The sequence below is a fragment of the Cupressus sempervirens genome, chromosome 4, assembly GCF_028749045.1.
Source record: "Cupressus sempervirens isolate cs-2001-9-10 chromosome 4, ASM2874904v1, whole genome shotgun sequence".
Lineage (NCBI taxonomy): Eukaryota > Viridiplantae > Streptophyta > Pinopsida > Cupressales > Cupressaceae > Cupressus > Cupressus sempervirens.
In genome coordinates, this window is record NC_143121.1 from 395,331,751 (window position 1) to 395,353,908 (window position 22,158).

General features: G+C 32.6%; 2 protein-coding genes across 7 annotated transcripts; both read right to left on the bottom strand.

The window, feature by feature from the left end:
• Positions 1-5,922: 5,922 nt before the first annotated feature.
• On the bottom strand, positions 5,923-11,290 carry LOC149561712 (ent-kaurene synthase CPS/KS, chloroplastic-like). The gene is made up of 10 exons (XM_089827891.1): positions 11,167-11,290; positions 10,835-10,929; positions 10,245-10,575; positions 9,920-10,100; positions 9,606-9,823; positions 9,391-9,521; positions 7,766-8,013; positions 6,787-6,933; positions 6,355-6,469; positions 5,923-6,221 (listed from the first exon to the last, which is right to left on the bottom strand). The coding sequence occupies exons 1-10, from the start codon at positions 11,288-11,290 to the stop codon at positions 5,985-5,987; spliced, it is 1,827 nt and encodes a 608-aa protein (XP_089684017.1). The 3' UTR covers positions 5,923-5,984.
• Positions 11,291-15,373: 4,083 nt separating this feature from the next.
• Positions 15,374-20,928, bottom strand: LOC149561713 (ent-kaurene synthase-like 1). Of its 6 annotated transcripts, none has more exons than XM_089825266.1 (14): positions 20,659-20,928; positions 20,043-20,137; positions 19,453-19,783; positions 19,129-19,309; positions 18,815-19,032; positions 18,610-18,730; positions 18,405-18,514; positions 17,978-18,204; positions 17,776-17,888; positions 17,539-17,637; positions 16,989-17,204; positions 16,557-16,695; positions 16,173-16,418; positions 15,374-15,839 (listed from the first exon to the last, which is right to left on the bottom strand). In XM_089825266.1, the coding sequence occupies exons 2-14, from the start codon at positions 20,127-20,129 to the stop codon at positions 15,552-15,554; spliced, it is 2,376 nt and encodes a 791-aa protein (XP_089681392.1). In that variant the 5' UTR covers positions 20,130-20,137; positions 20,659-20,928; the 3' UTR covers positions 15,374-15,551. The 6 variants fall into 6 exon arrangements, with proteins under 6 accessions (XP_089681392.1, XP_089681390.1, XP_089681393.1 ...); XM_089825264.1 differs by having other exon boundaries at positions 20,076-20,137; positions 20,363-20,928; XM_089825267.1 differs by having other exon boundaries at positions 19,453-19,656; positions 20,072-20,137; positions 20,363-20,928.
• Positions 20,929-22,158: the final 1,230 nt, after the last annotated feature.

Below are 22,158 nucleotides of genomic sequence, written 5' to 3' on the forward strand. Positions count from 1 at the left end.
TTGAGTCTCTTCATTTATCGAGCTCACTCAGTATCCTTTGGTTACCGAGTTGTTTATTCTTCATTTACCGAGCTCACTTAGTAAACTCTCCTACCACCTATTTTCTTTGGTTATTGAGCAAATTTTTTTACTTGGTAATAGTTGATCCCAAGCAAATTTTTAGGGTTAGGTTGTGAGTTTGAATTTAATCTTGATTTTATAATTTCTCACATGGTATCAGAGCTTTGAGGCCCCATATCCACAGTGAGTTAGGGCATTTTGTTTTCTTGGGGTATTTGACATGGTAGGAGATGTAGGAAAGATATGGCAATAGCCACCATCATTCAATGTGAAAAATTATGATACATGGGCAGAGAAGATGAAGACCATTATGGTTGCAAATGATTTGTGGGAGTTTGTAGTTAATGGGTTCAATGATGTGACTGATCCAACTCAGTATGCTGCCCTCACAAATGAACAAAAGAGTCATTTAAAAGAGTCAGGGAGGAAAGATGCAAAGGCATTAAGTCTTATTGAAGCAGCAATGACAGAGACTATTTTTCCCAAGATTGCAGCAGCAAATTATGCAAAGGAAGCATGGGATATCCTTGAGACAAACTTCAAGGGGACTGATAAAGTCCATACAGTAAAGCTGCAGAATATAAGGAGGGAGTTTGAGAACCTTCAGATGAAGGAAAATAAATCAGTTGTAGACTTTAGTTCAAGGACCTCCAATGTGATTAACCAACTGAAGTGAAATGGAGAAGACTATCAAGAGTAGAGGATAGTGGAAAAGATATTGAGGAGTTTACCTCATAAATATGACAATCTGGTCATGACCATAGAAGAGGCAAAAGACCTCACTGTTTTGACAATGGATGAGTTGATGGGTACACTTCAAACCCATGAGCATAGGATCAATAGATCTACTTCTTCATCTTCCCAAGAGAAAGCATTCAAGGTTCAGTCAAATCCAAGAGGAAGGGGGAGAGGAAGAACTGGCACAAGCAGGAACTCCAGAGGTAGAGGCCGAGGTAATGGAGGACAAAGGAATGCTATAGCAGAATGCTCATGAAGAGTAGATGGAGCAAGTAGCTCACAAAATACCTCAAGAGGAAGTAAGAAAAAGTACAACTCAAATAAGAGTAATGTAGAATGCTACTACTGTCATAAATATGGGCATTATGCAAATGAATGCTAGAAGAAGCAGAATGATTAGTCAGGACAAGCAAATGTGGTTGATGTGAATATGGGAAGTGGACCCAATGCTGTTGCCTTCATCATGTGTAATGTTGGTGAAGAAGGAAGCCCTAAGGTTTGGTACCTTGATAGTCGATGTAGCAATCATATGAGTGGTAATGAAACCTTTTTTTCATTCATTGACAAGAGTTTCAAATCAGAAATTGAGATGGGTAACAATGGAACCCTACCAGTAGTGGGAAAAGGATCTATTATGCTCTACACCAAGAAAGGTGAGAAGAAGGAAATACAAAATCTGTATTTTGCCCCTGGTATGAAGCACAATTTGATGAGCATTGGTTAGCACATTCAAAATGGATACAAAGTGCTGATGGAGAATGACATGTGTGTCATTCAAGAAAAGGATGAGAGCAAGAATTTACTTGCAACAGTTCAAATGACCAAGAACAAAATGTTTCCCTTGAGGATAGAGACATGTTTCTCATCTCAAGTTGGTGCTGCACCTCCCATACAATCAACTTTAAGGAGTGTGATTGAAGACCCCTCATGACTATGGCACCTCAGGTATGGTCATCTCAGCTATGCTGGTTTAAATTTATTGTCAAATAAAAGAATGGTAGAAGGTTTGCCATGAATAGGAAATTCATGTGACAAGTGTGAGGCTTGTATTTTGGGTAAGCAACATAGGCTTCCCTTTAATTCTAAAAATTCTAGGAGGGCTAGATATACATTAAAGTTAGTGCATATTGATCTAGTCAATCCTATTCAAGTTACTTCCATTGGGGGAAGTACTTATTTCATGACATTCATTGATGATTTCAGTCATAGGACATGGGTGTATTTTTTAAAGAACAAATATGAAGCATTTGATAAATTTGTAGAATTTAAAGCCTAGGCTGAAAGGGAATGTGGACACTATATCAAGGTCGTAAGATCAGATAGAGGAGAGGAGTATACCTCCAATTCTTTTGTAAATTTTTGCAGGAAACATAGCATAAAGAAAGAGCTCATAGCCAGCTATACACCATAGCAGAATGGAGTGGCTGAAAGAAAGAATAGGACCATTGTTGAAATGGCAAGGAGCATGATGAAAGAGAAAGGTCTCCCAATTAAATTTTAGGGAGAGGCTATGGCAACAACAATTTACCTAATTAATAGGTGTGCTACAAAGGCTGTCTGTGATAGAATTCTAATGGAAGCATGGTCACAAAGAAGATGGATAGTTGAACACCTAAGGGTGTTTGGATGTGTTGCATATGCACATGTGCCCAAAGAGCAAAGGCAAAAATTTGATGACAAAGGTGTGAAATGCATTTTCATAGGGTACAACCTAGAATCAAAGGCATACAGATTGTATGACCCATTGAAAAACAAGATGATGCTTTCAAGAGATGTGGAATTTCTTGAAAATCAGTCCTGGTATGGTTCAACTAATGAGTCATTGACTTCAAGTAAAGTGCCAATTATGAGTGAAGAAGATGCTGATGAACGGCAAGAAGGAGCAGATAGAAGAAAAGGGAAGCAGCCTCAGTCATTACCAAGCTCCTCTAGTCATGACCGAGTGTCAGTGCTAAGTAGTAGCAATGAAGATTCTAACCCCACACTCTCCTCCCTATTACTAAGAAGGACCAAGAGTCTTAGGGAGATATACCAAGATGAAAAGTATGAAGATTATGATGAGAGTGTTAATTTTGCATTATTTTCTCATAGTGATCCAATATATTTTGAAGAAGCTATTAAAGAGAAGAAATGGTGTAAGGCCATGGATGAGGAAATAGATGCTATAGAAAGGAATGAGACATGGGAGCTAATTGAATTGCCTCCCAAGAAGCAAGTGATTGGAGTGAAATGGGTCTACAAGACCAAATGCAATGTTGAAGGCAAGATTGATAGGCATAAGGCAAGGCCGGTAGTCAAGGGCTACAAACAGCAGTATGGTAGAGATTATGATGAGACATATGCCCCTGTTGCAAGAATGGAAACTGTGCATGCTGTCATAGCAATCGCAGCTCAACACAAATGAAAGGTATATCAAATGGATGTGAAGTCCACCTTCCTAAATGGTGTATTGAAGGAAGAAGTCTATGTAGAGCAGCCACCTAGTTATGAAGTAGCAGGTGAAGAGAACAAAGTATATAGATTGAAGAGAGCTCTTTATGGGCTCAAGCAAGCTCCAAGGGCATGGTACAGTAGGATTGACTCATATTTGATGAGAAGTGGCTTTAGCAAAAGCAATGGTGAGCCTACTCTCTACATCAAGGCATCAAATGGTAATGTGTTGATTGTTGTCTTGTATGTAGATGATTTGATTTTTACTGGAAATGACAAGGCTCTAATAGGTGAATTCAAAGAGGTCATGAAAAATGAATTTGAGATGACAGATCTAGATCTCTTGAAATATTTTCTAGGCATAAAAGTAAAACAAATACATGATGGCATCTTCATCTCTCAAGAAAAATATGTAGGGCACATCTTGGTGAGATTTAAAATGCAGAATAGTAAGCCAGCCCCCACACCAACAGCAGTAGGTTTGAAGTTGAGCAAGGAAGACTCTAACAAGAGAGTGGATCCAACATTATACAAGAGTATGGTTGGAAGTTTAATGTATTTGACTGCAACTCAACCAGACCTAATGCATGCAGTAAGTCTAATTTTTAGATTTATGGAAACACCAAAGGATTCCCATTGGCAAGCGGGAAAAAGGATCCTAAGGTATGTGAAAGGTACCAAGGGATTTGGAATTTTGTATACTGCAAATGATGATTTCAAGTTGGTTGGTTACACAGATAGTGATTGGGTTGGAAGTATAGATGATAAGAAGAGCACTTCCAGATACATGTTTCATATGGGATTGGGTGCAATTTCATGGGCATCCAAGAAGCAACCTATTGTTGCTCAATCTATAGCAGAGGTTGAATACATAGCAGAAAATGCAGCAACATGTTAGGCTATTTGGCTAAGGAGGATCTTGATAGATTTAAATGAAAGGCAAGGAGATGGAACCATAATTTATTGTGACAACATCTCATCTATTGCATTGTCCAAGAATCCTGTCTTCCATAGGAGAAGCAAGCATATTGAGATCAGATATCACTTCATCAGAGAGTTGGTGGAGAATGGGGATATCAAAATTGAATATTGCAAGTTTGAGTAGTAGCTAGCAGAAATTTTCACAAAGCCATCAGGCATTGGGACTTTTGTACACCTAAGAGAGAGTCTTCATGTAGTTGATTTGAATCAGCAGTGGTCCTTGTTTGTTTGGCTCAGGACAAAGGGGGAGTGTTGGAATATTAAATGCAGATGGTCATTTCTCCCTAGAGCCAAATGCCCACCTACCACCTGATGACCAGCAGAACAGATAGAAACATAAATGCGGTGGGTGAGTTTTCAAATTTAGAAATGGTGGGAAAACATTTGGCAAGTATAACAAAAGAAATGATAAGATTGATTCGACTAGTAGACAAGAGGGAGAAGAAGAGAAAATCAAAATTTGCAGAGAAGGAAGAAGAGAGAAGTGATCAATAGATCCAGACGTCAGAGTGTAGAGAAAAAGAAGTTCATTTCATGCCTGCAGTTGCACATGTTTCTTCTCTTGTCATTCTGTAAGTTTATCATTTGTTTGATTCGACCTGTCGAAGCAGTGATTGCTTTAGGCATTATAGTATGCAGCCATTAGAGCTACAAGTTTGAAGTTTAAAGTTTTTCAGTTTTTTAGTTTTTCAGTTTAGGGTTATTTTAGGGTTTTTTGGTTAAAGCCGAATGCTCCTAGTTTTGCAATAATTTGAATCAAGTTGAATAGTAAGCAAGCACGCATGCATGATTCCATTGCTTCTTTTTCATTGTATTTGTTAAGTTTATTGTTGAATATTTTTAAGCTTTGGGTCTCTGGTTTTAATGGTGAACATATTCACGTCATAAGCTTGAAATCGATATTGGCTTTGGTAGAAGTCATTCTCTACAGTGGCTATTGAGTTCACTCGGTGCCTTCTTCTACCGAGTTCCACTCTCCTATGCCTACCGAGTTGCTCTTCAACTGAGCTCACTCGATATCCAATGTCTATAGAGTTTCTTTATTCAACCGAGCTCACTTGGTATCCAGTGTCTACTGAGTTTCTTCATTTACTAAGCTCGCTCGGTATCCTTTGGTTACCAAGATGTTTATTCTTCATTTATCGAGCTCACTCGGTAAACTCTCTTGCCACCTATTTTCTTTGGTTACCAAGAAAATTTTGTCACTCCGTAATAGTTGTTCCTGAGAAAAATTTTAGGGTTAGGTTGTGAGTTTGAATTTTATCTTGATTTTATAATTTCTCACAAAAATTAGGGTCCACCAACTTTTTCAGTATTTTTAATGTGTTTTCATTTACCGTTTCTCTAATCCATTCAATAGCATTCTCAACAGATGCTTCTCGGTGTTCTCTCATGAACATCGACATAGCATTGAGCTTTCCTTCCCTGCTCTCCCTCTGCAATGCATAAGAATAATTTACTTTTCTTTCCAACCTTTTTTAAATGATAAAATTTGTTCAGCATTAAAATGTACAATTCAGTTGTTTATTACTTCAATTTTATGAAATTATTTGCATCAATGTCTTCCATCATATTTTATGATATATTATCTGAATATAAAATGAAAACTAGAACTGATTATATCTTTTGACTAATATTTTATAGATATTAAGGTTTTATCTAGATGTTAATAGAAAAAGATTTCTAGCATCAATTTTTTTTTAATAAATACAATGAAAATTTAATGTTTCTAATATATAACTTAATTTTCCTAAACTATTGAATACCTCATTGCTCTAAAGATCATTCAAAAGCCGCCCACAAAGACTTGTGAGTTGCAAAAGACTATTGTACTCATGATGATGGATGGTTTCCTCTAAAATTTTAGGCCCTAAAAGACACATTGATCCAAAAATCATGGGTTCAACACAAAATGATATTTCTCCATTTTTTATGTATTCCTGCATTGATGGTTTATCTCCAGTCTTAGTCCATTCAACCTCCTTCATCACTGACCTTGCTAACATGTACCACTATATAGAATAATACATGAATTTTTTAGGGTCATTCTAATGGGATGTTTAATTTATTTAATAATTAAAAAGGTACTTTATACAGATTCTTCTGAAATACAAAATTTTAGTTTATGCTAAAACTTATATGTACAGTCTTTCTTAAATAGGTGTTGGTATCCCAGTTTTGATAAGCCCAAGCATCTCGGGCGAGACTATTGGCAGTATTGTATACTGCTAAGAAAAAAACTCTTACATTCTTTGAACAACTGCAAATCTCTGTTGGATCCCATTTGCAATAGAAATACAGTAGAAGCAATTAATTAGTGACTCCTTTCTACATATGAAGATTAGGATATCTAATGTTCAATTAATTTATTTGAAATATAAACTTGCAACTTTTAAAAAAATCATTATTAATACTTGAAATAAATGATATAAATGTATTAACATTTAAAATGTACATCTGAAATCTAACATTCCTATACCTAATATTCTTTTATAATGACTTCCATGCAAATATTAATTATAAAAAGTTGTCATATATATGTCACTTGAGAATTTGAGGAAGTCATATTAAGATTACCTTTTACTAGCTTCAAGAAAGCCTTCAAGCTCTTCGGTGGAGCCCCCCACATCAAAAAAATCATTTGTTACTAGGGCGAGAAGTATACTCTTAGTCCATATGATCTGAACATTAGACATTTTGGGCCAAAAAAGTGTTGATGCAGCACTGAAGTAGGCAAATATGAGCTTTTGTCAAGCAAATTTTAGGTCACTGAGTTTACCATCTACGTACCATCTATTATTGCAGACATCAATGTAGACTTTTGTTAATGTAATTTTAAGGTTTTCATACTAATAGTATTTTCACTAACGTATGAAGGTTTCATCAAATAAATTTTCAAAAGATTCTATGTGATTCAATTTAATTTAACATGAATGTGATTGGAATAAAAAAGATGAATTTAATTAAAATATTAACATAGATTAAATTTTAATATCTACAAAATGTTAGTCATAAAATATTATTCAACAAGATTATCTAAATAATATTAAATTATTTATATTAAATTTCATGCCTTCTTATATGATTATTGTTGATTCTCTTGTATTTAAAAGAAGTATACTTACTTTTCTAATCTTTTCAGGTCTTCTTGAAATATTGTTTGGCAAAGATTGTAGTCACTTTTAGCTAATGTTAAAAAACATGGATTTCCAATACATGGAATCTTGCAATTTCATGGAAAGGTCCAATAATTAGGATTTTGTCATGAGGGGGCCTAGTCAAAAGTTTGTTATTATATTAAAAAATGGTAATTAAAGGGTTGTATACACAAGATTTTAAAAGTAAATTATATTAAAAGTTACTTGTAGGAGGTCTTTCCAATCTGAATATCATCAAATTCTTGTGTTTCAATGTATCTTCAATGTTCTCTTCTTTCCACACTGGCCACCAAAGGGACACCCAGTACATGATCAACCTAAATAAAATAAATCGAACCATGAAAATATAAATGAAAAGAATAATCTAAAACATTTGTCATTTGCATGTAAATTATAACATAATTACCTCTTTTTGAAGATCATTGTTGACTTGGTTTTTTACATCCATTGTCATATTCTTCTTAATATTGACAAGATGACTTTGAGAGAAAAACTTTACTTCTTCCATAACACTCTCACCAGGAAGCATCAATTGAGATGCTTTGTACAAATTCAACATAGCCATAACATTTTGTTTGATCTCTCCTCCAGATTGTAGGAAGTTTCCATCATTCAAATACTTCATAAAAAGATTTGCACATGATGACTAATTTCATTAGTATGAAAAAGAAATGTAATTCGTGATGCATCTAGGGTATGTGCAGAATCATGGTGTGCCAAAAAGTGGTAATCTAAAAAATATATAGTTCTAAAATGCCTCAAACCATTTCACAATCTATTTGAACTTTTTCCCACCCACCCTGATACTAAATGGTAATAATTAATATATCTATAAGGTCTACTATATCTTTTGATACCAACCCTATATGGTCAACGTTAAAAACATCATAAAAATATGTTTTTGGCCTATTTTTATGTAATTTTTACTTCAACCATGTAGCTGATGACTTTTTTTTTTTTGCTAAAGTTTGATGAAACGAAAAGAGTTTCTTAAGAATGTTCTTATCTTTCCATAAATTTTAGGTTTTTCAAATTATGATTTTACTAAGTAATTATTTCTTATTTTCTAATGAAGTTATGTATAAAGTGCTAACTAACACAGTACTTGAAAAAAAACTATAACTTTCAAATGGTAAAACATTTTTTAAATTCAAAAGATGCATCACATTCTATGTTTCTTCCACTATAAGGAAAAAAATAAAAATAAAAATTTTGCAGAGTTTTGAATTAGTTAAGGTGCTCAGACACAAGAGTTTTTTATTCCAAAATTTCTAACGTCAAAAATTAATTAATTATTATTTATTTATAATAAAAATACCCAAAATATGTGTCACATCTAGGCATGAGTCTACTACTTATATATAGAATATTAATAAAAAATATTATCATTTGGTTTTGATTAAGGTGGTTAGACATACGTCTACTTCTTATTTTTGTTCTAACATTTTTGTAATATTGCATTAAAATTCAAAATTTTGACCAATCAATTTTATTTTTCTGAGATAAGTCCTAGTAGTTTAGAAACTAGAATCAATTTCCTAAAGATTCTTTTCTCTCAACCTTTTGATATAAATCTAATAACAAGTAGAAAATTGTGCATCAAGTTGACATAACCCCAATTTTCTAATTTTTTATTGCCACTTAAGAACATAGTTTGGTTGACCATGATCCTGCACATACCTTCTATGTATTTCTACATTCTAGTAGTCCATTATTATTTGAAACTGAAACTGCCATGATGACTAAAGTTAAATATCAACCATAATTGCTACCCATGCCTAATAAAATAGTGAAAGGCAATCAATCAAAAAGTTAACTATAAACAGACCTGGAGATACATCATATCCATTCCATCGTAGAATTCTAAAACTGAGAGAACTATTGATTATGTCCAATGTTGGTGATATTCCCTAGATTATTTCGTTCTCTATCCAACATCTATACATTATAAATATATTGATGTCAGAAAAAGTTCAAAGCTAAGTATAAAACTATAAAATCCAATCATAATAAGAAACTGAACCATGAATTTTCTATAGACATTATCTAGTTCATGTCTTATCTCGTATTCAAAATGTCTTGCTATACCTAACCTCTCCAACCTATCCACCATTGAAAGACCAGCCATCCACTTTATTGGACAAACACCAGTCACTGCAACAACATAATAATGTATGTTTAATGTCAATGACCATAAAATTGAACCAAATCATACACACAAAATTTTAAGAAACAAACCTCCATTTTCTGAATTTTCTAGCATTGACTTTAAATACGCAACGAAACTAGATCTTCTAGTATGCATTAGAGCACAAGCAGTTGCAGAGGGAGAATGAAAGAGTGATCCATCTTTGCTCTCATGTCTGAACACTTTATTCCAATCAACAATGTTCTGAATACCCTCAATGGTGAAAACCAAGGATAGTTTATACTTATCCAGATGATCTATTCTTATGCTGCAATAGTGAAAGAAATGCTCAACTATAAGAAAAATCAAAACATTTATTGGAAGTCAAAATTATTGAATTGCATAACCAATTGAAAAAAAAAACCTTTTAAGGGTTTCTTGTCGCTTCATGAGCATCAATTCTATAAGAGGTGAATCATAAGGAAATTCTAAGCATAGGTCTCTTGCATCCTCTAGCATTGCTGCAAAGATCAGGTCAAATCCAATGGGACTGTACCAATCCTCATTGGCTATTTGTCCAATGTTTTCTTTTAAAAACCTCAAACCTATACAAGAATAAAAAGAGATCTAAAATCTTATAAATGTATATCTTATAATCTTGATATGGACATGTCAATAAATATTCTTTTAACAATAAAATGAAAAGAAAAATTTTAACAAATGGACTTGTGTTTTGAATTAATTCTTACCCATGTTCACATTTTCTACGCCAAGATTCCATCTTTTAAGGGCAATAATACATGCCAACGTGTGAGAAAGATTGTCTTTAACATATGACAATTTTGGTAATCCCCAAGATCCATCAGACAATTGATTGTCTATTATCCATATAAGACATTGTGAGAATTGTGGGAATTGAGAGTTCTCCAAATTGGGGACCCTGGCTACCCAAGCTGTATCATAAGGTGAAACATATGCATGTCCCCTTTCAATTTCTGAAAATAAAACTCTTATCCTCATAATGTCTACATGTCTACAATCAAAAGTAGAGGTGGATTGTTTTCTACTCTTATGAACAACCTACCAAATTAACCAAAAGCACAAATATTAAATCCAACATAGATATAAAAATATTCTTATGAAATACATATAATAATGAAAAATAAATTTATGTACACATCTACTATTATTGTTTCAGGAATGAATATGGTCGCTGGTAAATATCTAGTATATTTGTATTCTAATCATTGTGAAAATCAAATCTACTCCAGATTCCATGACATTTGAAACAAATAATAATAAAACAAAAGTAGGTGAAACTAGATATTTATATATTTACGTTGGAAGAATCTGTTTCAAGGAGTGTACTTGCATTTGACGACTTCACAACCTGATATGATCTTTTACAATAAGAAACATAAGCCATAGAAGATCCTATGAATAAATGATAATAAAGTATTAGTAAAGAACTAAAATATCAGCAAAAAATTAATTCTTACTTTTGGGTGTAGGAAAAATTATTTGTAAACTGTCCCCTAATGTTATCAATGGAAATCTGGAAAGAAAAATAACTTCATTTGCTGGTCTAAAACAAAATACTGATTTTGCATTGTCCATTAGAGGAAAATGCTGATCTGAAACAAAAAACACAAAATGCTCATCTGATTTTACCTGCAAATTTGGTGGAAAGATTATATTTTGAATTTCTCAATCGCCACTTAGAAAAATCCGTAAAGTTTGCAGCAATATTTTGTTGACGGGTAGTTGCAAAGTGTGGAGAAAGAGAACAAGTCATGGTTGCCATCTATCAATCACCCTAGATGGGATTTAATTTTCTTTTTCTTTTTCACCTCTATCCAATTATCATTATTGTCATCATTTTGGTAAGGGGTTTGATTAGGGGTAATCCAACCACTTTCATTCAATGTCATGGAACACTTAACCATATGGAAGATGTTAGGGGAGGAAACTACAAGTCTTTATATACTCAACCTAGGATATTTTACTATAACAAAATATTTATGGATACTCTATGAGTCTACAACACATAGAGAAGTACCCACACCACTTGGAGAAGGTGCATACCCTACCATAGCTCTAGTTTTTTTCCTGCCTTAAGGGAGCACATACAAAATAGGAGGATTGTTCCATAGCTTATTTTTTCATGTTCTTTGTCGGATTATACATAGTATAATGATTTTGAAGAAAATAAATCTACTAAGAGCCTAAGAAATCACTAAATTTGTATTTAGGGTACATATTGTTTGTATGACATGTATCAAAGTATAGCCTACACCACATAAATAGACCTCCATAATCATGTGGCTAATGTCACTCATATTGCTTGAGATGATATTGGATGAGTAATATCTCAAAGTATCTAGGTCAACAAGACTATACGAAAAGGTTTTACTAGTATTTGTTTTTTCTCTAAATCAATTTTTTTAACATTAACTAGGAAAAGAGTTAAGGATGGGTCACATGGACATAAAGGTGAAGTTAATACGATGATAGATTGTAAACAAGAAGGGTAAGAATTGATTTGAAAGTTAAAGAGACATAGACATAAAGGTAAAGTAGCCCAACTAATTGGTTTGAAACCATTTTGGAGTCTTCGATCAGTATGATTTTGAGATATATTTTGGTTATTGAGAACCAATGGATACTTTTGATTATCAGTGATGCCTTCAGTTACCAATAGAGAACTATTGTGGTCATGATTTTCTATGGATGCTTTTCAAATGCTCACAGAGATTTGATGATTCTTATTGTGGATATTTGATGATTCTTACTGTGGATTATCTTTTGGTATTTCTTTCCAGTCGCTTGTATAGGACTGGGGTGATTTTATGATTCCATGAGCTTAGGGTAGGTTATCTACTTATAGTGTCGAGAAGTGGCTTGCAATGGGGGTTGGGGCCCTAAGTGACTGCCAAGGTAACTTATTGTAAGTTTGGTTAATAAGTGATAACATTTACACACTAAATGGGGATTAAATGAACCTAAAAAGATAATTGTTTTGTTCTCGCTCATGCCTCGAGTGCTTGTACAGATTAGGATGGGAGTAGAGAGAACACTTGGTTGCGACCTTGCATTCCATAGTATGCCTCGTTTGTATGAGAGGATACTAGTGGCCGCATGAGGATCAGTATGGACCCGTGGAGTTTAGCTAACTGCCAAGGTAACTTTTACATGATATATGCGATGACACTTTCTCGCTTGCATAGTAGGTTCGTACATGTCTTTGTGTGCCTTTGGGAATTAGATGTCGGTTTTGTGTTATGGAACCTTTGAGCTATAATACTTCTAAGATTCCTAGACTTAGAGAGTATTTATGCTATATGTTTTGCATAACCTATTTGGGACTTGAGATTATCTCCTTAGCACGGTGGGAGTGGACCACTTAGGTTCCATGTGGTAGTGTTTTTCCACTCTTATCATTTGAGATCTATCTGAAACATCGTGGCCAGAGCATTCTTGGTTGGTATTTATCTTCATTCTGTTCTTGGATCATTATGATAGATGATATACTCTATGATGGATGCATTTACTGGTATGTTTCTTATATTGATGATTTGCATATGTTAGATGATGTTATCTTGTGCTTACATTTTAGATTACTTTATGCATGTGATGTAGTATGATTTAGGTGTGACATTCCTACTATGTTAACACTGATGATCTCTTCGGTGATTTGGAATGTTACACACAGAGAGATGACTAGGGCCCACGATGGTCTAATGATGCTATTTATGGTTGGGAGGAACCATGCACTTAGTTATTTATGTTTATCTTTTAAGATGGATGTTATATCTTTATGATGATGATGTATCATGTGTGATTTGTGATTTCATTTATGTTATTGCATCATGGATTAAAATTGGATGTTGATATACTTTATCTATATGGATGTATATTCTTTCAAGTCTTTCATACCTTGTAACATGTACAATGGATGATTGAGCTAAACTAAAATGTAATTACAAAAAGGACACTTGTATATTGTTTAAGAACATTGGATGTTTCATCGCTAAGGATGTGGTGTTAGATGAATAGTTAATATAGATGTGATACAATGTTAAGGGATCTTTAAAGAATGTAACCGGTTATGGATGTTAAGTTTACTTTCACTTGTACTATTGTTATTGCTTCCGTTACTATGCATAACTTGTAAAGGGTTTATTTTTCATGTAAAAAAAAAATTATTTGGCAAACTTAGTGATATTTTAGATTAATTCTTTGGATCCCTTAGCGAGGCATTACTATATATATATATATATATATATATATATATCTGTGTGTCTGTGTGTGTGTATGTGTATGTGTATGTGTATGTGTATGTGTGTGTGTATATATATATATATGTGTATATGTATATATATAATATATATATATACATATATAATTATATACATATACATATATATATGTATATGTATATAATTATATATGTATATATATATATATATATATATATGTATATAATTATATATATATATATATAATATACATATATAATTATATACATATACATATATATATGTATATGTATATATATATATATATACACATACATACATACATACATACATAGACACACACACACATATACATATACATACATACACACACATATAGAGACAATATAAATATACAAAATTAATTCAAAAAATTAATTATAAAATTTATATGATATAACAACCACTATAATTTAAGTGTTAGATTCGAACACTAGGAAGAGTAAGTAGAGTGTCAGGCTATTTGGAAAAAATTAAGTCCTCCCAAGCATGATTCCATCTCTTAATCTACTGAAAGTGATGTCAAAACTGCAAAACAGAAGAGATTTCCCTAGGACACCAAGCTTGTCCCTAGCCCTCTTAGCCCTTCTCATATCTCTGACACCCTTGAAGAGCTACCTTGGCTAGAAGAATGGGGGAAGACATCACATGCCCCAAGAAACAAATTCCTAAAGGTGGGGGGAAGAAAGACAAATATAGCCATAGAAAAAGCCATAGTAAGGCTGGATAGGTTTGACCAATCTATGAGGGGTGTGGGACTTAGCAGACAATCAAATTAGTATCTACCAAAAATTTGATACTTTGGTGAAATTTTCCACCAAAATCATGCATTATGTAGCCGCGTCCCTTTACTTTTTGCAGGTGAATAAATAGGAGAAGGACCTAGGGAAGAAAAGTAAGACAACCCACTCCATTTATGGGTCCTAATAGAGGACTAGTTGAAGACTATCTTGGACAAACCCATCAACATGGAGGGGAAGGACATGAACAAGGACACTCCTAAGGAAAATATGGAAAATGATGTGTTTAAGTGTGATGGTTTATTTCTCAATCTTTTCTGCACATTTGCTTAAATATTGATAGCAATGTTAATTCAATTATGGACATTATGTGTTTGTCAAAGTTTAAATTGGTATTGTTAGTTGACTAGGAGGTAATCTCTGGCTGAATTTTAGCCTTTATTGTACTCCTAGGCCCTTGTCTTTTTGGCTAATATCTAATGCTTCAAAAACAACTACTATAATTTTTTCAACTATTTTATAAAAATTCACACTTTAGTCAAAGAGATTTTGGTTTATTTGTAATGTTGAAGGTTTTTTTTGTTGAATAGCCATTTTCTATTAATAAATGATATACTAAGATTACAATTCACAAAAAAGGGCTAGTGGATATCACCTTGCAAGAGAAGGTCAGAATCATCAACTATTCATCAAAAAAGCATATAATGTACCAGAAATCAAGTCTTGCTGAATACAAGACTTCAAATAAAAAAGAAATGAGAACTAAAGACGTCAGCCAAAAGACTAATTCTCAACCCAAAAAAAATACAATGACATTCCAAATAGACATATAAAATTAAATTTTTGATATCAAATGAATCATATATATTAAATGCCATATTAAATGTCATAGAAACATATTTGTAACATTAATAGAAAATTCAACATAGATATTATCTCCTTACATGACGAACTCCAACTAAATAACATATCAGAAACTGGACTCTATATAAGCAATTGACTGGTTTGGTGTTTGATTTTATTGAACAGGGTCGAAAAGCACTGCATTGATATTCTCAAGCATTTCAGAAGGAGATGAGAAGCCGTCGGTGTTGAGGTAGAAAAGCTGGATGAGTTTGAGTGTAGCCCAATACAACTGCTTACATTCTCGAGGGAGAAAACTAGGCTCCACCAACTTTTTTAGTATTTTTAATGTGTTTTCATTTACCATTTCTCTAATCCATTCAGTAGCATTCTCAACAGATGCTTCTGGGTGTTCTCTCATGAAAAGTGACATAGCATTGAGCTTTCCTTCCCTGCTCTCCCTCTGCAATGCATAAGAATAATTTATTTTTCTTTCCAACCTTTTTTAATTGATAAAATTTCTTCAGCATTAAAATGTACAATTCAGTTGTTGTTTATTACTTCAATTTTATGAAATTATTTGCATCAATGTCGTCCATCATAGTTTATGATATATTATCGGAATATAAAATGAAAACTAGAACTAATTATATCTTTTGACTAGTATTTTATAGATATTAAGGTGTAATCTAGATGTTAATAGAAAAATATTTCTAGCATCAATTTTTTTTTAATAAATACAATGAAAATTTAATGTTTCTAATATATAACTTAATTGTCCTAAACTATTGAATACCTCATTGCTCTGAAGATCATTCAAAAGCCGCCCACAAAGACTTGTGAGTTGCAAAAGACTATTGTACTCATGATGATGGATGGTTTCCTCTGAAATTTCAGGCCCTAAAAGACACATTGATCCAAAAATCATGGGTTCAACACCAAATGATATTTCTCCATTTTTTATGTATTCCTGCATTGATGGTTTATCTCCGGTCTTAGTCCATTTAGCCTCCTTCATCACTGACCTTGCCAACATGTACCACTGTATGGAATAATACATGAATTTTTTAGGGTCACTCTAATGGGATGTTCAATTTATTTGACAAAGATATTTCTAGCGGTACTTTATATAGATTTTTCTGAAACATAAATTTTAGTTTATGCTAAAACTTATACGTACAGTCTTTCTTAAATAGGTGTTGGTATCCCAGTTTTGATAAGCCCAAGCATCTTGGGCGAGACTATTGGCAGTATTGTATACTGCTGAGAACAAAACTTTTACATTCTCTGAACAACTGCAAATCTCTATTGGATCCCATCTGCAATAGAAATATAGTAGAAGCAATTAATTAGTGACTCCTTTCTACATATGAAGATTATGATATCTAATGTTCAATTAATTTATTTGAAATATAAACTTTTAGCTTTCAAAAAAATCATTATTAATACTTGAAATAAATGATATAAATGTATTAACATTTAAAATGTACATCTGAAATCTAACATTCATATACCTAATATTCTTTTATAATGACTTCCATGCAAATATTAATTATAAAAAGTCATCATATATATGTCACTTGAGAATTTGAGGAAGTCATAATAAAATTACCTTTTAATAGCTTCAAGAAAGCCTTCAAGCTCTTCAGTGGAGCCCCCCACATCAAAAAAATCATCTGTTCCTAGGGCGAGAAGTATACTCTTAGTCCATATGATCCGAACATCAGACATTTCGGGCCTAAAAAGTGTTGATGCAGCACTGAAGTAGGCAAATATGAGCTTTTGTCGAGCAAATTTTAGGTCACCGAGTTTAGAATCTACGTACCATCTATTATTGAAGACATCAATGTAGACTTTTGTTAATGTAATTTTAAGGTTTTCATACTAATAGTATTTTCACTAACGTATGAAGGTTTCATCATATAATTTTTCAAAAGATTCTATGTGATTCAATTTAATTTAACATATGAATGTGATTGGAATAAAAAAGATGAATTTAATTAAAATATTAATATAGATTAAATTTTAATATCAACAAAATGTTAATCATAAAATATTATTCAATAAGATTATCTAAATAATATTAAATTATTTATATTAAATTTCATGCCTTCCTATATGATTATTGTTGATTCTCTTGTATTTCAAAGAAGTATACTTACTTTTCCAATCTTTTCAGGTCTTCTTGAAATATTGTTTGGCAAAGATTGTAGTCACTTTTAGCTAATTTTAAAAAACATGGATTTCCAATACATGGAATCCTGCAATTTCACTGAAAGGTCCAATAATTAGGATTTTGTCATGAGGAGGCCTAGTCAGAAGGTTGTTATTATATTAAAAAATGGTAATTAAAGGGTTGTATACGCAAGATTTTAAAAGTAAATTATATTAAAAGTTACTTGTAGGAGGTCTTTCCAATCTGAATATCATCAAATTCTTGTGTTTCAATGTATCTTCGATGTTCTATTCTTTCCACACTGGCCACCCAAGGGACACCCAGTACATAATCGACCTAAATAAAATAAATCCAACCATGAAAATATAAATGAAAAGAATATTCTAAAACATTTGTCATTTGCATGTAAATTATAACATAATTACCTCTTTTTGAAGATCATTGTTGACTTGATTTTTTACATCCATTGTCATATTCTTCTTAATATTGACAAGATGACTTTGAGAGAAAAACTTTACTTCTTCCAAAACACTCTCACCAGGAAGCGTCAATTGAGATGCTTTGTACAAATTCAACATAGCTATGACATTTTGTTTGCTCTCTCCTCCAGATTGTAGGAAGTTTCCATCATTCAAATACTTCATAAAAAGATCTGTACATGATGACTAATTTCATTCGTTTGAAAAAAAATATAATTCGTGATGCATCTATGTATTTCTAAATTCTAGTAGTCCATTATTATTTGAAACTGAAACTGCCATGATGACTAAAGTTAAATATCAACCATAATTGCTACCCATGCCTGAAAAAATAGTGAAAGGCAATCAATGTAAAAGTTAACTATAAACAGACCTGGAGATACATCATATCCATTCCATCGTAGGATTCTAAAACTGAGAGAACTATTGATTATGTCCAATGTTGGTGATATTCCCTGGATTATTTCGTTCTCTATCCAGCATCTATCCATTATAAATATATTGATGTCAGAAAAAGTTCGAAGCTAAGTATAAAACTATAAAATCCAATCATAATAAGAAACTGAACCATGAATTACCTATAGACATTATCTAGTACATGTCTTATCTCGCATTCAAAATGTCTTGCTATACCTAACCTCTCCAACCTATCCACCATTGAAAGACCAGCCATCCACTTTATAGGATAAACACTAGGCACTGCAACAACATAATAATGTATGTTTAATGTCAATGACCATAAAATTGAACCAAATCATACGCACAAAATTTTAAGAAACAAACCTCCATTTTCTGAATTTTCTAGCATCGACTTTAAATACGCAAGGAAACTAGATCTTCTAGTATGCATTAGAGCACAAGCAGTTGCAGAGGGAGAATGAAAGAGTGATCCATCTTTGCTCTCATGTCTAAACACTTTATTCCAATCAACAATGTTCTGAATACCCTCAATGGTGAAAACCAAGGATGGTTTATATGTATCCAGATGATCTATTCTTATGCTGCAATAGTGAAAGAAATGCTCAACTATAAGAAAAATCAAAACATTTATTGGAAGTCAAAATTATTAAATTACATAACCAATTGAAAAAAAATACCTTTTAAGGGTTTCTTGTCGCTTCATGAGCATCAATTCTATAAGAGGTGAATCATAAGGAAGGTCTAAGCATAGGTCTCTTGCGTCCTCTAGCATTGCTGCAAAGATCAGGTCAAATCCAATGGGACTGTACCAATCCTCATTGGCTATTTGTCCAATGTTTTCTTTTAGAAACCTCAAACCTATACAAGAATAAAAAGAGATCTAAAATCTTATAAATGTATATCTTATAATCTTGATATGGACATGTCAATAAATATTCTTTTAACAATAAAATGAAAAGAAAATTTTAACAAATGGACTTGTGTTTCAAATTAATTCTTACCCATGTTCACATTTTCTACGCCAAGATTCCATCTTTTAAGAGCAATAATACATGCCAACTTGTGAGAAAGATTGTCTTTAACATATGACAAGTTTGGTAATCCCCAAGATCCATTAGACAATTGATTGTCTATTATCCATATAAGACATTGTGGGAATTGTGGGAATTGAGAGTTCTCCAAACTGGGGACCCTGGCTACCCAAGCTGTATCATAAGGTGAAACATATGCATGTCCCCTTTCAATTTCTGAAAATAAAACTCTTATCCTCATAATGTCTACATCTCTATAATCAAAAGTAGAGGTGGATTGTTTTCTATTCTTATGAACAACCTACCAAATTAACCAAAAGCACAAATATTAAATCCAACATAGATATAAAAATATTCTTATGAAATACATATAAAAATGAAAAATAAATTTATGTACACATCTACTATTATTGTTTCAGGAATGAATATGGTCACTGGTAAATATCTAGTATATTTGTATTCTAATCATTGTGAAAATCAAATCTACTCCAGATTCCATGACATTAGAAACAAATAATAATAAAACAAAAGTACGTGAAACTAGATATTTATATATTTACGTTGGAAGAATCTGTTTCAAGGAGTGTACTTGCATTTGACGACTTCACAACCTGATATGATCTTTTACAATAAGAAACATAAGCCATAGAAGATCCTGTGAATAAATGATAATAAAGTATTAGTAAAGAACTAAAATATCAGCAAAACATTAATTCTTACTTTTGGATGTAGGAAAAATTATTTGTAAACTGTCCCATAATGTTATCAATGGAAATCTGGAAAGAAAAATAACTTCATTTGCTGGTCTAAAACAAAATACTGATTTTGCATTGTCCATTGATCTGAAACGAAAAAACACAAAATGCTCATCTGATATTACCTGCAAATTTGGTGGAAAGATTATATTTTGAATTTCTCAATCGCCACTTAGGAAAATTTGTAAAGTTTGCAGCAATATTTGGTTGACGGGTAGTTGCAAAGTTTGCAGCAAAAATTGGGATGACAAAAAGATTAAGAGATCCCATTTTGCGGAGTGAATGAATGACAATAATCTGATTTTCTCATGTTGATTGATGTTCAAATATAGTGATGAATGTTTATAAAAGACAAAGATGGAATATTTAGGGAAACTCAAATGTTTTGCATCTGATTATAGTCCAGACAACAATAATTTACCTGAGAATTCGTGAAGAACAATGTTCTTGCCTTTTATTTAGGCGTTCATAAACAAAAGCAAAGGCAGTAGACAATATTTTATAATCCACCTATAATCCACCTATAATAACGAATTACAAAGGCAAGAAAATCTTAATGTAGTAGCCTGTAAAGTTTATAATCCACCTATCTTCATTATATTACTATTTACGAATTGCAAAGGCAAGAAAATCTTGATGTAGTAGCCTGTAAAGTTTATAATCCACCTATCTTCATTATATTGCTATTTATTTTTATCCTGACCTTTTCTTATATTGAAAGTGTACGTTTGGTAATACAATTACTATTTTATATAGATTCTATATATAGAGTAGAGACAAAAAGTTGCTGTCAAACTTTGTCAATATGGAATATGGAATATGTTAAGGCTTTTTGTTTTTTTTTTGTCTTATATAGATTCTATAGATAAATAGGAGAGAGAAACATAGTCGATAGGGCTAACTTTGTCAACATATGGAATATTGTAAGGCTTTTGCTTTTGTTTTAAATGTTAAATGGACATTTAACTACTTAAAATTAAGATTTGAAAATGTGACTCATGTAATGCCCCGCCAAGGGATCCAAAGAATTAACTTAGAATTCCACTAAGTTTGGTAGCATTTTTTTTTTTAAACATGAAAGTAAATACCACATATAAGTTATGCATAATAACGGAAGCAATAGCAAAATTCATTTGAAAGTAAACATAACATACATAACAGATTACATTCTTTAAAATCCCTTAATGTTGAATTACATCCAAATTAACTAACATACATGAATCCATCTAGTACAACAACCACATGAAATAATAATGATAAGTTCAATGTTTATACATTACATTTCAAATGCTCAATCATCCACTGTACATGTCACATGGTATGACAAGCTCAAAAGAATATACATATGTAGAGTAAGGTACATCATCCTATTCTAATCCATGATACATCAAAGTAACAATAATCACATGATACAACATCATAGAGGATCAAACATAATAAACTAAGTGCACGGTTTTGCCCAACCGTTAATAGCATCATTAGACCATCGTGGATCCTAGCCATCTCTCCGTGCATAACATTCCAAATCACCAAAGAGATCATCGGTATTAACATAGTAGGAATGTCACTCCTAACATATACAACATCATATGTAAAAAGTAATCTATCATACAAATATAAGCATAAGCTAACATCATCTAACATATGCTAATCATCAATGAAAGGATACATATCCACCATCATGAAGGATGCATCAGCCATGATGTCTCAATGAATCTCAAATGATAAGAGTGGAAAATGCACTACCACCCGACCGCGTGGTACCTAAGTGGTCCACTCCCACCGTGCTGAGGAGATAATCTCAAGTCCCAAACAAACTATCCAAAATTACATAGCATAAATCTCTACAAGTCCAGGAATCTTAAAAGTATACTAACTCAAAGGTTCCAGACACAAAATCCGACATCTAATCCCAGAGGCA

Bases quoted from the DNA above. Each gene is read 5' to 3' on its own strand.
- LOC149561712 (XM_089827891.1), bottom strand. From the start codon at position 11,290: ATGACTTGTTCTCTTTCTCCACACTTTGCAACTACCCGTCAACAAAAT. The intron at 10,930-11,166 runs GTAAAATCAGAT...ATTTATTCATAG, and splicing joins TCTTTCCACCAAATTTGCAG to GATCTTCTATGGCTTATGTT. The intron at 10,576-10,834 runs GTAAATATATAA...TTAATTTGGTAG, and splicing joins TTGAAACAGATTCTTCCAAC to GTTGTTCATAAGAGTAGAAA.
- LOC149561713 (XM_089825263.1), bottom strand. From the start codon at position 20,507: ATGGGATCTCTTAATCTTTTTGTCATCCCAATTTTTGCTGCAAACTTT. The intron at 20,138-20,362 runs GTAATATCAGAT...ATTTATTCACAG, and splicing joins TCTTTCCACCAAATTTGCAG to GATCTTCTATGGCTTATGTT. The intron at 19,033-19,128 runs GTATTTTTTTTC...TCACTATTGCAG, and splicing joins CGACAAGAAACCCTTAAAAG to CATAAGAATAGATCATCTGG.